Below are 12,880 nucleotides of genomic sequence, written 5' to 3'. Positions count from 1 at the left end.
CCCACTCTACTGCCATCGCCTACCCAGTGCAACCCACCAAAGTGCTCTGTGCTGGCTTTGCACATGCTGCAAATACCCTAAGGCTCCCCCATTCAGAGACAGAGTCCAACTACCCTCCCCCACAATGTGGGTGCCTCAAGAACTTGCCTCTAAGGAGCAGGATATTTCAGAAAGGACGTTGTGTGATTCTGGAGGCTGGGCCATAGAAGGAGATACAGACAGACCTCGAGCTCTCTCTTTCCTAGAACACCCGCACTGGAGCCTGCACCACGACGTGAGAAGTCAGGCTGGCCTGGCCAGCCATGCTGGAAAGACCCCACAGAGATCAAGGAGCCTCTCCATGTCCCCAGGCTGTGTGCATTTTCCCAGCCACCCCCCTGGGGGGGGCAGATATGTGAGTGAGGAAACCTTCCAGATGATTCCAGCCCCAGCCCCAGTCTGAATGCAATCTCATATGAGGCCTCCCACAAGAACTACCTACCTGAGCCCAGGCAGCCGCTGGACTCATGAGCAAAACAGAAGATGACTAGTGTTTGAAGCCACCATTTGGAAGTATTTTATATGCAACAAGAAATACTCTCTAAACCTTAGCTTGCGCGTCTATAAAATGGAAACGATAAAAGCAACTACTTTATCACGCTGTTGCTCAGATCCAATGAAGCAGTCCCCGGAAAGCCCTTATTTAGCACAGAGTCTCCACCCAGAGGAAGCACCGGTGTATAAAAGCTCCGATTATCACTCGCTGTTACCATCCTGGCCATTGTCCATAAGATAGAACGGGGCTCAGAAAGAGCAACGCAAACTGACAACTGCAAATTGTCCAAGAATCACACGGTGAGTGAGATGCTCCACAGTCTGACCCTGAGAACAGCTTCAAATAAAAATGCATGGCCCTGGCAGCGACCATGACCGTCACCACAATGTCGCTGAGGAAGGGTCACTCCAATCTGGGAGGCGCTAGGTCCTTGACCAGAAAAACAAGAAGGACTGAGGTCAGGCACTCCAAGTGTCTTCATAGGCGGCAACCCTGCCCCCCTGCATGGCAGCCTGCCACCTTTTACAGCTCTGTTCTCCCCTTTCATCAAGAGTAGATGAGGTGGTGATGTCCACGAAATGGGCCAGTAGGCAGATGACTTTTGTCTCAACTGCAGTAATGTGCGGGCCTCCAGAGATTATTCACCTAATGCGTGTACCTCTAAGTTTGGGGGTAATGACCTGGGGAAGTTTGCAAACAATCCTGCCACATTTGGCAGGATGGTGACAGATGCAGCTTAGGAGCACGAACTGCACTTCTAGATCTACCTAATAAAGCCTTGAAGGTTTTACAGTGTTGGAGGCAGCCCGCAGGACTGCCGTTGGCTTCACTCTCGCATCTGGGAGAACCCACTTGATAACGAGAAGCAGCCAGGAGAGCCGGGGTGCCCCCAAGCTCGGCTGATAGGCGTCGAACAAGTCCCTTCCCACACGGCAGCCCTCGCTCAGCCGCTGAGACGCTGGGAGCAGCCAGTGCTGAGCCAGCTCCGTTCCCGGTGCTGGGGATCCAGGGGACACATGGTTGCAAGAAGGAGACAAGAAACACCGATGGTGACGCCGAAGGGTGGTTTGTGCTATGCCCGCGTACGACCAAGGGGCTTGGAGAACCAGTGTGACAGGCTTTCCTGGGACATTTGATGGGGTTTTTCATGATACCCAGAGCTCCGGAGACCTCAGCCTCATTTCTTTCCCTGCCCAGACCCTGAGAACCATTCTAATTTGCTCCCTTATTGCTCTTTTCTTGCATAAAACATCCACATAAGCTTCAGAAACCAAAGGAGTGAAGAAAGGGTCAGAGATGTAGGCGGCGCGCCCAGCCCCCTCCAACGCTGGTCGCCCAGGACCCTGGCTCTGGCCCTGGCTTCCAAGAGGAAAGGCACAAGAACAAGGAGAAAGCCACTTCCTCCGTGCCTGGTTGGCAGCAAGGCGGTGCGAGTACAAACTGTCGCCTGCCAACACTGGGCACTGGCCAGTCTCGGAGATCATGACTGACTCTGGAACGATGTGATGCCCTGCTCGGCGACAAGCCCACTGTGCAGCCTTGGGCCAGCAGCCTCACCTCTCTGGGCCTCGGTTTGCTGACCTATAAATGGGACCAATGTGAGGGTGGAGCTGGATTCCCTTCCTGGGCCCACGTTCTGGGGCAGGGAACTCTCCAGCCCACGGCAGCTCTTCGCCCTGCCTGGGATGCTTTGCCCTTGGCATGATTGGCAGTCAGCCTGGGCCAAGGAAAGGCTCTTGGCCAGGGCCCAACTCCCCAGAAACAGCTACGAATTTACCCACTGGCCTGTGGGCCATGCTTTTTTTCCTTCTCTCTCCTCCCCTTAACAACGAGAAGGTGGAAGTGGAGGACAGAGGTTGGATAAGCACCAGTGACCTCTGAAACCTTCTTCTTCATGTCCCATCTGCCCCGCCAGCTCTGCAGAGGTCAGCGCCCTGCTGAGCACGATGATCTCAAAGCAAACGGGCAGAGAGTGGTCCATGCTTCGGCTCCTGACACTGACTCCGTCTCCCACCCATGAAGCCCGCTGCTGGGGGAAGCTCGGGGAAGCTGGCCGGCGAATGTGTGCCCTGGATTCTCTCAGTGGTGGACGTAGGTCTGGGAGCATTGTTTTGAGGCCAGGAGCAGCCTGAATGAGCTTGCAGAGGTGCAGGGAGACCCACAGCTCGGTGAACCAGGCTGGGACACCACCCGCTCCATTTCCTGTTGGCCAGAGTCCACCACGGCTGGGCAGCAAGTACCTGAGCCAGCGGCTTCCTCACCTTCCCTCTGAGCCCCCGCAGGGTCGGCAGAGCTGGGGTCTGCGCAGCGGTGCCTGGAGGATCACTCAGTAACTACAAACAAGTGAAGTGCAATTAAAGTAATGGCCTGGAGATCACACCCCAGAAAGTCATGCTTATATCCACACAGTGTGTCCTCCTGAGCATCTTCTACATCTTCACTGTAATATAGAAGTTACAGAAGGCGCACGAGACGGGACCACCAGCCAGGTTTTTAAAACCCGCACCCTTACTCAAACACCTCCCATGGCTCCCCATCACTTATAAGACACGAAACACTCCTTCTGCTGGCATTCAGACCCACTCCCATCAGGCCAAGATGGATGCACCTGCTTCTGCAGCCTGACCCCGCCCCTGTACACCACCCCTTGTTCACCCGTTCCTAGAGGTCCAGCCTCTGCACATCTGCTCGTACTTTCCCTCCTGGAATGCCCTTCCCCCTCATCTCTGCTTGACAAGTTGCTGCTCATCTCTCAAGGCTGACGTCGGATGGCCCCAACGTCCCGCATCCAAACACACCTTTCCCACCCCTGCCTGCTCGCTCACACCAACCCCTGTACTGAGCTACAGGGTGTTACATAACACGTTTCCCGACTACCTCCGGAGTCTGCTGAAGACAAGGAACACCTTGTCTACCGTCATCCCCCACACTACCCTGCCTGATGGACTCTCAGTAGAGGCTTGGTCAATGTTAACACAGCAGGGGGCGGCAAGAATACCAAAGCTGAGAGTGAAAATTCCTCCTCCTATAAGGTGCTCTGGGAGCTTTGGGGTGGGCAGAAGAGGGAGGATGGCAAGACCACTAGGATTAACGGCAAGGCAGCTGAAGGAATTGAATTGTCCAGCCCAAGGTGGGGGTAGATCCAGCCTGTTTCTAAAAACTTCTTCTGAAAGAGATTTCTAGACCCACTTTGATAACCCTGTCCAGTGATGAGTCACCCTAAAATATGGGGCCCAGTTAAAGCACTGCTCCTAAAACAACTTATACTCTAGTGGAGGGGCTGGAAACAGATTCGCCCCAGTGCACTTAAGCGTATCCACCTGCACGGGTTTTCACAGTAGGGGTGGGTCAGAAAGCAGCAGCTCCTCAGGGCTGTTCGCCGCCCTCCGAGCACCCAGCCTCGTCAGTCCCCGGCCCCCATGGGGCCGTTCCTGTGGTTTCAGGAATGGCACAGAAGGGCAGAAGCGAGGGGCAGGAGGTGGGAGAGGAAGTCAGACCCAGGACCAGCGCGCGCAGGGCCTGGGGCCTTCCCAAACCACTGGCCACCGCTCTCGGGAAGACAGCGAGCACCGGAGAGCTCTGAACAGAGGAGGGTCGTGACGCTCTGGGGCTGCTGGAAAACAAACTGTAGAGAGCAGGAGGGAAGCCGAAAGCATGGCTAGGAGAGAGGATGGTGGCCCGGGTGGAGCCGATGAGAGTGGCCTGCGCGGGAGGGGTGCCTTATTCTGAGGATTTTGCAGCAGGAAGGGCCATTAGTGATCAACCAGCCCTGAGAACCAGCGGGTCCGGAGCATCGTTGTGCCTGAGAGAAGAATTACGTGGCGGGTGTTAAAAATACAGATTCTGGTTCCAATTCAACAGATTTGCAATGAGGCTCAGGCATCTGTACTTTAAGAAGCTCACGGGTGCGTTCATGGAAGTGGTCCCCCAAACCACACTTGGGATAAACCCTGCACGACTCAGTCCTTGCACCTGACAGCCCAGAAGCCTGGACAGGGACGGAGTGCCGCAGAGGCTTGTCCCCAGGCACCCAGGTGATGCAGAGAGAAGGCAGGCCTGACCGACGGGCCCGACACCCCCCCCCCCTTCAGGCTCTCCCCACCAGCCTCCTTGCTCAATGCACCAGCCACGTCTCCCAGATTTTGAATGGACTTCTGAAGGGCGGGGTGGGGGGGTGGCATCCCAGGCCTCAGGGAGCAGGAGCGGTGCAGGGACACACTGCAGCTGTCTGCCCTCTCCCAACGCAGCCCCCCTCCCAGCAGCACCGAGAGCCGGTGCTCAGGGCACTTGCGATCTACTGTTGCCACCACCTGTGTGACCGCAGAATGATGGGCCGGGTTCCTGGGCTCCGGCAGGACCGGGGGCGGGCACACCCGATGGCAGAAGCTGCGCCTGGCCTGGGCACATGGACCGAGCAGCTCTCCGACTCCACAGCAATGTCCTGGGGCAGGCCTGCCAACAAGCAGAGGCAGCAGGGAATTTCGGGACCGGGGCAACGTCAATGCCGTCAGTCAAACGGACTGAGCACCGTCTCAACATTCCCTTCTAGAAGCCGACTGTACTGCTCCCCTCCTGCTTTCTGGGGGGCTGATACGGGGTGCAGACTTCCATTTCCACTGTTAGACTTCACACCGCAACAGCCCAGCTTACTTTTTTCGAAGTATTCGATAAAGCCCTCTCAGCAAGTTAGCGGAGCTGAGCTCATTCATAAATCACTTGCAGCCTGGGCATTGTGCTCTCAAGCCACATTCATTTTATTAAAAAATGTAAGACTTGTCAATATTGATCATGAAGACAACGTCGATAGCTGTTATCACCTGCTTTCTGAATTAAAAGGAATCGAGGATCCTTTGGGGGTCACGTCAAGGCCACTAGGAACTGGGACAGTTTACCTGTGGCGGAATGAAGCGGTGTGTTGGCCACGATCTCGGACGTTAGCAGATAGAGCCTGAGACACTGGGGTGACCAAGGCCCTGGACATTCCCTATCTGCTCGTCTGCTTCAGGATGCTGAGGGAGGCACACATCAGCTCATCACAGATTATTAAGACCCCAAACCAACGAGGAATACGCTGAGCCTCCCAAACACCACCAGGGACCCCATGACTCAGGTTTCATTTACGCCCAATTGCAGCAGCACGGAGCCTCGCAAATACAGAGACGCCCCCTTCTCTGCCCACCAGGAGAGCCTGTGAAGGTGTAGGCTTTAACCCCACGTAAAGCACCCCGTCATCCACGCTCATTGTAAGCCACACACAGATGGCACAAAAACATCTACAATTCTTTAATGAGTTCATTCCAGGATTCTTGGTGCTGTAAACAGATGTTAAATCATTTCTATGACCGTGTCCTAAATACCGTTCATCGTAATCACAGATCACAAATCACAGATGTCGGTGCCCTCCTGCCTTACCCCCGATGCCTCTGTATGGCCACTTTTGCATTTTCTGCCACTTAACAGCCATATGTAGTGGTAGAGATCTGGCCCGGAGCTGCAAATCCTGGGCATCTGTTCTCTCAAGGTTTGGGGGCAAAAGGTACAGACTCTATGGGTCTCACGGGGGCCGTGCGATGTTATTTCTAATTCGCCGAATCAAAAAATTGTGCTGGCCACGAAGATGTTTTGGTATCTTGCAGATGACAGATGAATCCCAGTTGAGTTTTCCAATGCCTTCTGTCTGCTTTTTCTCGTTAATCACCTATCACGAAACTTGGAAGCTCTGGCAGAAAAGCAGTTTAGGAATCTAGGAGAGGTAGATCGAGGGTCTGGTTTGTTAAGACCCCACTCACATGACATGGGCAAGGCCCGTCTCAGAGCTGGCAGGATTTTAAGCTGCTGGCAAAGAGAACCAGCCTGAGCACTGTTACTAGAACGTAGGGACAGGTGACTTCTAGCTGCAAAATGTGTGTCTGGAATCTCCTGTCCTGGGTATGGATGCCACTCATCCAGATCTGCAGGCCGATCAGCAAACAATAGCAGGAGCTCAACGCGTGTGCGTGGACCTCCGCTGACCACTGGCAAAGCCCATGATGATGGCATCTCTATGCAGTGGCTTGAAAAGTTCTTCAAAACCTGCATTTCCTCCAAGTCCTGAAAATTCTTTTTTTTTTTAAAGATTTTATTTATTTATTTGAGAGAGAGAGAGAGAGAATGAGGGGGGGAGGGGGAAGAGACAGAGAGAGAGAGAGAAGTCAACTCCCCGCTGAGCAGAAAGCCCGATGTGGTGCTCGATCCCAGGACCCGGAGATCATGACCTGAGCTGAAGGCAGATGTTTAACTGACTGAGCCACCCAGGTGCCCCAGTCCTGGAAATTCTTAAAAGCTACAGCTGAACCTTGAAATTCTGGTCTATGTTCCTCCTATTTCCTTCTGGCTTGTTGTTTAGGGAGGATTAACCCGTGGGGCATCTTGGAGGTGCAGTCACGCTCCTTTGGAAAGCTTGTTACATAACTGTGATTCTGAGGCCCTTTTAGGAGGTGCAGGCTCGCAATGCCTTCCAAAATGTCCCAAGTGCCAGGGTGCGCCCACTTCCCACAGCACCCCCGGGTGACATGGGACCTAGAGGAGTTATTTTAGCCTCCCCGGAAGAACTACGAACACTAACCCTTTTTGGGGAACCCTTGACTTATTTCGGAACACCTCCGGAATCTAATACCTCTGGCACAGAGTTAAAAGAAATCCAACGTCCTAACAAAAATCCCAGCGAATTCAAAATCCTCGGGATAGTCAGATCACCCCCACAGGTCACCCGCGTCAAATCTCCCGCCTGCTTTCTCGGTGCCAGGGTGCTGTTTAGAAATCTGGGATGAAAGGACACAATTTGGTTGCCGGGCACATCGCAGTGACGGTGGCAATGAGGTGTGGCGCGGGTGACTTAATTCGAAATCCTGTGTGGCTCTGCCACTCACTGACTACGCAGGTCTGAGCAACACGCTCTCAAGCCCCCGGGCTCCTCATCTAGAACGGGAGGCTGGTGACGTCTCCTCTGCAGAGAAGACAGCGTGTTTAAGGACTGCTGGTTCCCTTCCCTGCCGCTGTCCTCTCCCGACCCTCCGTATCTGCCGGTGACTGAGGCTCAGCGAGGGAGCCTGACCTCAGACACCAGACGACTTCAAGTGTTACAAGGAAGCCCGCGCAGAGAGCCTGACAAAACACCACTGCCAAATCTACGGACTCTTCACCATCTTTCAGCTTCGGCTGAGTTCAAGGCTCTAATTAAAGTACTTTCCATTTTCAAAACAACTGCAAACAGTAATTACATACTTCCCCTCCTTACCTTCCAGGAACAGCCTGAGATGACGGCAGAGCCTCAGAGTCCCCAGGACCTCAAGTTGCACACACAGAACGTCATGTTCTTCCCACACCAATGACCCAAATTACATACAAGCTCCTGTGGCTCCAGCCACACGGACCCTAGAGAGTGTCACAGTTCACCCTAGCCCTCCTCGATGCGTGCCAAGACTCCACCGTACCGGGGACACCAGCATAATCACCTTTAGGATGAAAGCCCCATCCTCACACGTTCAGGGCAGAGTCCCCGCTGAGGGTAATAAAGAGCATGTTTTATAATGACCGGCTCTCCTTACTGTTTATATGGATGTCTAATTGAAAATGTTATGTAACCTTAAAGTACGGAACATTCCGGAGCTATTAATAACCAGCTGCATCCCAAGCCGAGGACTCTTCAAGCTTAGAATTGGAGAGATCACCTTTTACTAATACACACACACACACACACACACATGGGCACACTCGCTGCAGGTATGCCCACTGATGCCTAGAGAACAGGAATAACTTGTCCAAAGTCACAGAGCCAATGAACAACAGAGTCAGGAACAAATCCCACGCTTCCCGGCCTCTGGAGATGTTCCTTTCATCTACGTCCCATAAGTACCTTCGTACACCCTTAATGTTGCACAAACCCCGGCAGCCCCCCGGTTCTCAGGATGCTGGGCATGTCAGCTCCAAGCAAGACTTCATGGTCTAGACTCTCGATTCAGAGATGGGATGCCAACAAGGGAACACCTCATTGTTGTTATGCATTTGTGATACAAACCCGTCCTGTTATCCCAAAAGAAATTGAAGGCACCCAAAATATATTTGTACACGAGGCCACTATACGTATGGTGCGTATGAGCTCAGCTTTAGAGATCTCCCAAAAAGAGGTGGGTTTAAAACAAACCCAAAATTGAAAAGGGAGAATTTATTCTTGATTACACATTTTCATGATCGGGGTGGGGGGGAACAAAAAATGGGAAAGAAATGATGAATTAAAAACTAAGTTATCAGGCACGGGAGTAATGTTTTACTGTGTAATCTGGCTTTGGATATCAGTAGTATGATATACGACATAAAAATTGTTCTTTCATAATTACATTATCATTTTCAAAAGTAACTCAACGAAGATTGTTTCTCTGCATTCGTTTTTATACAAAACCTGACCAGTTAACCAAAACAAGCTGAAATACACAACACCCAAGGCGGGGAGATTAATATGCCCACATGAGATGCATTACTTGCTGTGTGCAGACCCTATGAGCTTGTCAAAATGAAAGCTCTGCTCTGGTTTTGTGAATTTCAAGCAGTCACAAAACCTGCTGGGAGCTTAGTTTTCTGGGAAAACTAAGGTGAGGCATGCCCATTTCACTTGGGATTCAGTAACACTTTAAAAGGTTCATTAATCCATGTCTTAAAAGACCTATGACAACACCATTAAAGGCCCATAGGTCAAGTTGATGGATTTAGCTGCAACAGGCAAAGAGCAAGTCAGGGTCTAAACATTCTTATGGCCACCTTTTTTGTCACAGTTCCTCTGTGTCTCTGCTTCGGTGGGCTGCACCTGTCACTAATATAACCAGCAAACAACGCGGGGTGGGGGGCGGAATTCTAAAAATCACTTTATTTACATGTTTAATTGTTTAGGTTGAGCAGACTTTACCTATTCAACTATGATAGATTCTTTCCGGAAGGGACAGGCTCACCAGCTTGCCACTTTCTAGCCGGCTAGACATCTAACTGATGCATTGTATTTTATCAGTTCCTAGGGGCCGATGTCATTTCTCCCAGTGAAAAGCCTAACCTATCCCATAACCCCAATCTGGCACCTTGGGACATTTTATAGCTACCATGCTTTAGACCGATAAATAATCCATCCACCAGAGCACTGCTCAGACTTCCCCTCCTTTGGGTGGAACCTGAATCTTGCAGCTTCCCCCTTCGACCACGTCCTCTTCTTGGAAATCAACAGCTTATTCAGGGCAGAGCTGTTAGTCCAAATGTATGTGTCTGATGAGCTCACGCAGCCTGGCTCAGGCCAGTAACCCACTCTCCTCCCGATCCCAGGATTGTTTAGTTGGAAAAGAACTGAAAGGTCATCCAGTCCGGCTCTGGGAGTCGGGAAACTGAGGCCCCTTCTTGCTAAGGGCTTTCCCTGCACTGACACCAACACTACACATGTCGTGGAGACAAGCACCCAGCCCAACACTTGGAAACTCGATGGAGTACACGAGCCGCTCAGACCGGGACCCAGTGATTCCCTTCAGGGTCGGCCTCAGTGCATTCAAGCAAACAGTGAAAAGCAGCAACCCGGAGAAATGGGCACCAGCAGAAGGCCCCACGCCTACATCAAACGCCCTCCCCCTTTCTTCTGGGCTAGCAAGTGTGAAGTTTGGCTGACAGGGAGCATTGGCAAGTGTGAGCCAAGATAACGTTTCCGACAGGGCCGGCTCCTGAACGGGGGCCATCTGAGCTCAGCCCCAGCGCTTGTGAAGTAACCATTTCCAAGACCTACACAACCAGGGGCAGGTATCCTTGATTAGCCCTCGCCCCACAGAAAGGTTTAGGACAGGGCTTCCGAGGCTGAGTGTGTGCTGGCAGGCAGAGCCTAGGAGGGGCTGGAGAGAGGAACCAAAATCTGCCCTTTGCATCCCTGAAGAGGCCCGAGAGAAACAGGATCGCAGGAAAGGGAGCACCGAGGGGAACATGTTAACCTCCCCCCTTAACTAAGAGAAGTAATCTTATGCTTCCAATTCACAGGAGGGGTTAGCAGCCACGTTATGGAGGAATGAGCAAAAAAATACATGCTATGGGCAATTTATTTCACCGGAGCAGCTCTTCCCGGGCACAGGTGCTTCCACACACATGAAATGACCCCAGAAGGAGGCAGTTAGTAGAACCGGAACAAGGGTGTTTGCTACAAAGGGGTCAGCCTGGCGGAAAGAGGGCCCTGGTTTCCAATCCTGGTCTCTCGAAGTCTGGCCCTGTGACCTTGGTTAAGTCATTCAACCTCTCTGGGCCTCAGTTTCCAAATCCGAGCCATGGAAGAAGGGGGACCTACTTCCCTGGGTGTTTCCGAGGCACGCTACCCAGGACAGCTTGGACACCTATTACGTAGTCACTATATGTGAGTCGTCTCCCTCCACAAATGAGTCTCCCCGCACAGATCAATCTGAGCCAAGATACATGTATCCTTATCTGGACCAAACAGGTCTCCTGCCTGCGTGTCAAGCCCGCATCTGCCTCCCCGATGGCAAAGGAAAGCCCAGGGTCTCGAAGACGCCCGGGCGGTTCAGCCTCCCAGGCAGGGTTTGGGAGTAGAGGAAACGGAGGGATTCAATCGGGAGCCCCGCAGGCTTCCAGGCTCTCGGTGGGGGGTCGGGCAGGGGGCTCAGAGGCGGCCTCCCCGCCCGGCGAAGGGGCTTTGTTCCCGAGGCGGAGGGCCTGGCTTACCGAGCAGCGCATCCGGAGGCGAGCGGGGGGCGCGCGGGGCACGCAGCAGAGCCACAGCCCGGCCGGGGCCGGGGCGCCGGAGCCGAAGGAAGGCGAAGAGGAGGAGGAGGAGGTGAAAGAGGAGGCTGCCGCGGGCTCCTGCCTCATTCTCCCGGGCAGCGCCGACCCGCTGGCCGCCGCCGGCTGGGGCTGGCCGCCGAGCGCCGGACCCCGTGCGCGCAGCTCATGTCCCCGTCCGCCGCTGGCGAGGTGTGCGCGCAGCCGGGTCCTCTCCGGGCGGCGCCCCGGGGCTCCTCATGCCCCGCGCAGGGGCTCGGCGGCAGGACCTCCGGGAGGCAGCGCGGCGGGAAAGAGGGAAAGAGAGAAAGAACGTGAGAGCGCGCAGAGCTGCACTCCGCAGGGCCCGGGGCGGCGGGAGCCCGGCAGGACCGCGCCGCCCCACCCACCGCGCCGCTGCGCCCCGCGCTGCGCGCCCGGTGGGGCGCCGAGCCCCAGAAACTTTAGCACATGGCCGGTCGGCGGCCGCGGTCGCGGGAGGTGCCCGGCTCCGCGTGCGTCCCCCACTCCCTGCCCCAGCCCCGGCCCCCGAGCCCAGCTTACCGGCGGGGGCGGCGGCGGCGACGGTGACCGCGGCGGTGGGGCGCCCACCCGGCCGCGCGCAGAGCGGTGCGCACCGGCTGGGGAGGAGGAGGGGGCCGGCGGCGGCGTCGGGGTCCCTTCGAGGGAGGGGCACCTGGGAGGTGGCGATCGGCGCGGGTTAAGGCATGCTGGAAGGGGGCCGCGTGCGAGTCGGGGTCTGCAGCCCCGCTGGGAGAGGGTCCGTGAGCCCCCGCCCGCGCCCCGCGGCGCGGCTGCTGACGGCGCGCGCGGGCTTCCCCGGCCGCGGGTCTGCGGAGCCAACCCCGTTACCTAGCGACTCGCTCCGGGGAGCCCACGCTGACGCGCGCGACGAGCCGGGCTGCGGCAGCCGAGGGGAAGGGAGGGGAGGGGGAGCTGGGGGCGGGGGGAGAGGGGGAGGGCGGGCGGCTGCGGCCGGAGCTCTTCCCTCCGCCTCCCGCTCGGCGCTGGGGAGGGGGCCTCGGGGAAAGACTTGTCCTCAGCCTGGCCGAGGAGGGTGGGGAGGCTGCAGGAGCGGATGGGGGAGGCGCGGAGACGCTCCTTCCCCTTCAGTGGGGACGCAGCAGCAGGTGGTGGCGTGGCCGGTTGAGGCCGGGCGCCCACAGGCGCGTGGAGATGGGCCGGGCCGGGGCGGGAGCGCGACGAGTGTGGCTGTGGGCGCGTGGGTGTGTGTGACACGCTCCCACCCACGTGGCGTACATGGGGACCTGAGGACGCGGGCGAAGGAGGAGCCTCCTCCTTCCTTGGTCTCCCTCCCTCCTTCCTGGACATTCTGCTCTTGCGATGACTGCCTCTTCATCATGGAAGCCAGCTCCTGGCTCTGAGCTCCTCCTACCTCCTGAAAACAGGAGGTTGGGGAAGCTGCGTTGTCCTGATCAAACCACCACCAGCACCTCTCCTCCCTGACCCTTGGCGATGCCTCCCCACCCCACCTCCCGGTGTCCCCTTGCCTGCCTTGGGGACCCTATAACGTGCTGCAGGGTGCCTTCCTATTTCTGC

General features: G+C 55.5%; 1 protein-coding gene across 5 annotated transcripts in view; it reads right to left on the bottom strand.

Moving 5' to 3' along the window:
- Nucleotides 1-12,190, bottom strand: part of LOC118543568 (protein TUNAR) — a 48,024-nt gene extending 35,834 nt beyond the window's left edge. For 2 of the 5 annotated variants that reach the window (XM_078054170.1, XM_078054172.1), the window contains exon 1: nt 11,264-11,394. Coding sequence is in view for 3 of the 5 variants with exons in the window: in XM_078054169.1 (XP_077910295.1) it covers nt 11,264-11,410 (147 nt within the window). In the remaining 2 variants the exon portion in view is untranslated. Of the gene's footprint in view, nt 1-11,263; nt 11,708-11,863 lie in introns of those variants that run through there. The other 3 variants (XM_078054169.1, XM_078054168.1, XM_078054171.1) reach the window with 3 other exon arrangements.
- Nucleotides 12,191-12,880: the final 690 nt, after the last annotated feature.

The sequence above is a fragment of the Halichoerus grypus genome, chromosome 8, assembly GCF_964656455.1.
Source record: "Halichoerus grypus chromosome 8, mHalGry1.hap1.1, whole genome shotgun sequence".
In the NCBI taxonomy this organism is placed as follows: domain Eukaryota; kingdom Metazoa; phylum Chordata; class Mammalia; order Carnivora; family Phocidae; genus Halichoerus; species Halichoerus grypus.
This window is presented reverse-complemented; position numbering and strand designations above follow the sequence as displayed.